This window comes from Pteropus alecto, unplaced genomic scaffold (assembly GCF_000325575.1).
Source record: "Pteropus alecto unplaced genomic scaffold, ASM32557v1 scaffold87, whole genome shotgun sequence".
NCBI lineage: Eukaryota > Metazoa > Chordata > Mammalia > Chiroptera > Pteropodidae > Pteropus > Pteropus alecto.
Window position 1 is genome coordinate 743,807 of NW_006443225.1, and position 1,556 is coordinate 745,362.

The 1,556-nt window shown below is 63.0% G+C and overlaps 1 protein-coding gene across 1 annotated transcript; it reads left to right on the plus strand.

Moving 5' to 3' along the window:
* The first annotated feature begins 310 nt into the window (after window positions 1-310).
* NPBWR1 (neuropeptides B and W receptor 1) lies at window positions 311-1,303 on the plus strand. Its single transcript, XM_006923961.1, has one exon. It carries the CDS (start codon window positions 311-313, stop codon window positions 1,301-1,303), a length of 993 nt encoding a protein of 330 aa, XP_006924023.1.
* The last annotated feature ends 253 nt before the right edge of the window (window positions 1,304-1,556 follow it).

Sequence of the window (1,556 nt, forward strand, 5' to 3'; positions counted from 1 at the left end):
TTCAACAGGTAGCAGAGAGCGATCACGTGGGGGCAGATTTGGGATGCCATCCCCCTCGCCCCCCAAAGCGGCAAGTCTACTAGCCTAACCTATGCTTTCAATTCCTCTTTTCAGCCCCCGGAATCCACAATGACAGTGGGCTAGGAAGGCGGATGGGAACGCTCCTCCCCTAGAAAGGCCAGAAAAGAGCTTTGAGCGCCTCCGCGAGTCCCCGGGCGCACGTCAGCGCCGACGCCGGGTTCGGGACCGCAGAGCTCCGCAGGGCCGCGGTGGAGGAAGCGGAATCGCACGCCCTCCACCCCTCGCGGATATGTACAACGTGTCGTACTCGGAGCTGGGGCCTTCAAACACGTCGTGCTCTGGTCCCGCGCTGGGCTGCCTCAATGCGTCGAGCCCGCTACCACCGCCACCGTCGCAGCCACTGGCCTTGGCGGTGCCAGTGGTCTATGCGGTGATCTGCGCCGTGGGTCTGACGGGTAACTCTGCCGTGCTTTACGTGCTGCTGCGGGCGCCCCGCAAGAAGACTGTCACCAACCTGTTTATCCTCAATCTGGCCATCGCTGACGAACTCTTCACGCTCGTGCTGCCCATTAATATCGCCGACTTCCTGCTGCGACAGTGGCCCTTCGGGGAGCTCATGTGCAAGCTCATCGTGGCCATCGACCAGTACAACACCTTCTCCAGCCTCTATTTCCTCACCGTCATGAGCGCCGACCGCTACCTGGTGGTGCTGGCCACCGCGGAATCGCGCCGGGTGACGCGCCGCACCTATGGCGCTGCTTGCGCTGTGAGCTTGGCTGTGTGGGGGCTTGTGACTCTGGTCGTGCTGCCTTTCGCGATCTTCGCCGGGCTCGACGATGAGCAGGGTCGGCGCGAGTGCGTGCTTGTCTTCCCTCAGCCCGAGGCCTTCTGGTGGCGAGTGAGCCGCCTCTACACACTGGTGCTCGGCTTCGTCATCCCGGTGTCCACCATCTGCGTGCTCTATATCACTCTGCTGTGCCGGCTGCGCGCCATACGCCTCGATAGTCACGCCAAGGCCCTAGACCGCGCTAAGAAGCGGGTGACTTTTTTGGTGGTGGTGATCCTGGCCGTGTGCCTCCTCTGCTGGACACCCTACCACCTGAGCACCGTGGTGGCTCTCACCACCGACCTCCCGCAGACACCGCTGGTCATCGCGGTCTCTTACTTCATCACCAGCCTGAGCTATGCCAACAGCTGCCTCAACCCCTTCCTATACGCCTTCCTGGACGACAGCTTCCGCAGGAGCCTCCACCAGATGCTAGCGTGCCGCACCGCCGCCTGACCGCCCCGCACGCCCTGCTCTCTCACTGTGGCACCGCCGGGCGTGCAGCGGTGCCCGAACACAATCTTCCCCACCTCGCTCCCAGATTTGCTAGAGGAGCCCTGCTCTCCCACTCTGGCACCGCCGGGCGTGCAGCGCTCGGAAGGCAGTCCCCGACAACAATCTTCCCCACCTCGCTCCCAGATTTGCTAGAGAAGCAGATTCTTGGACTCTGCCTCAGACCCAGTGAATCAGACGCCCTGTGGCTGCGCTC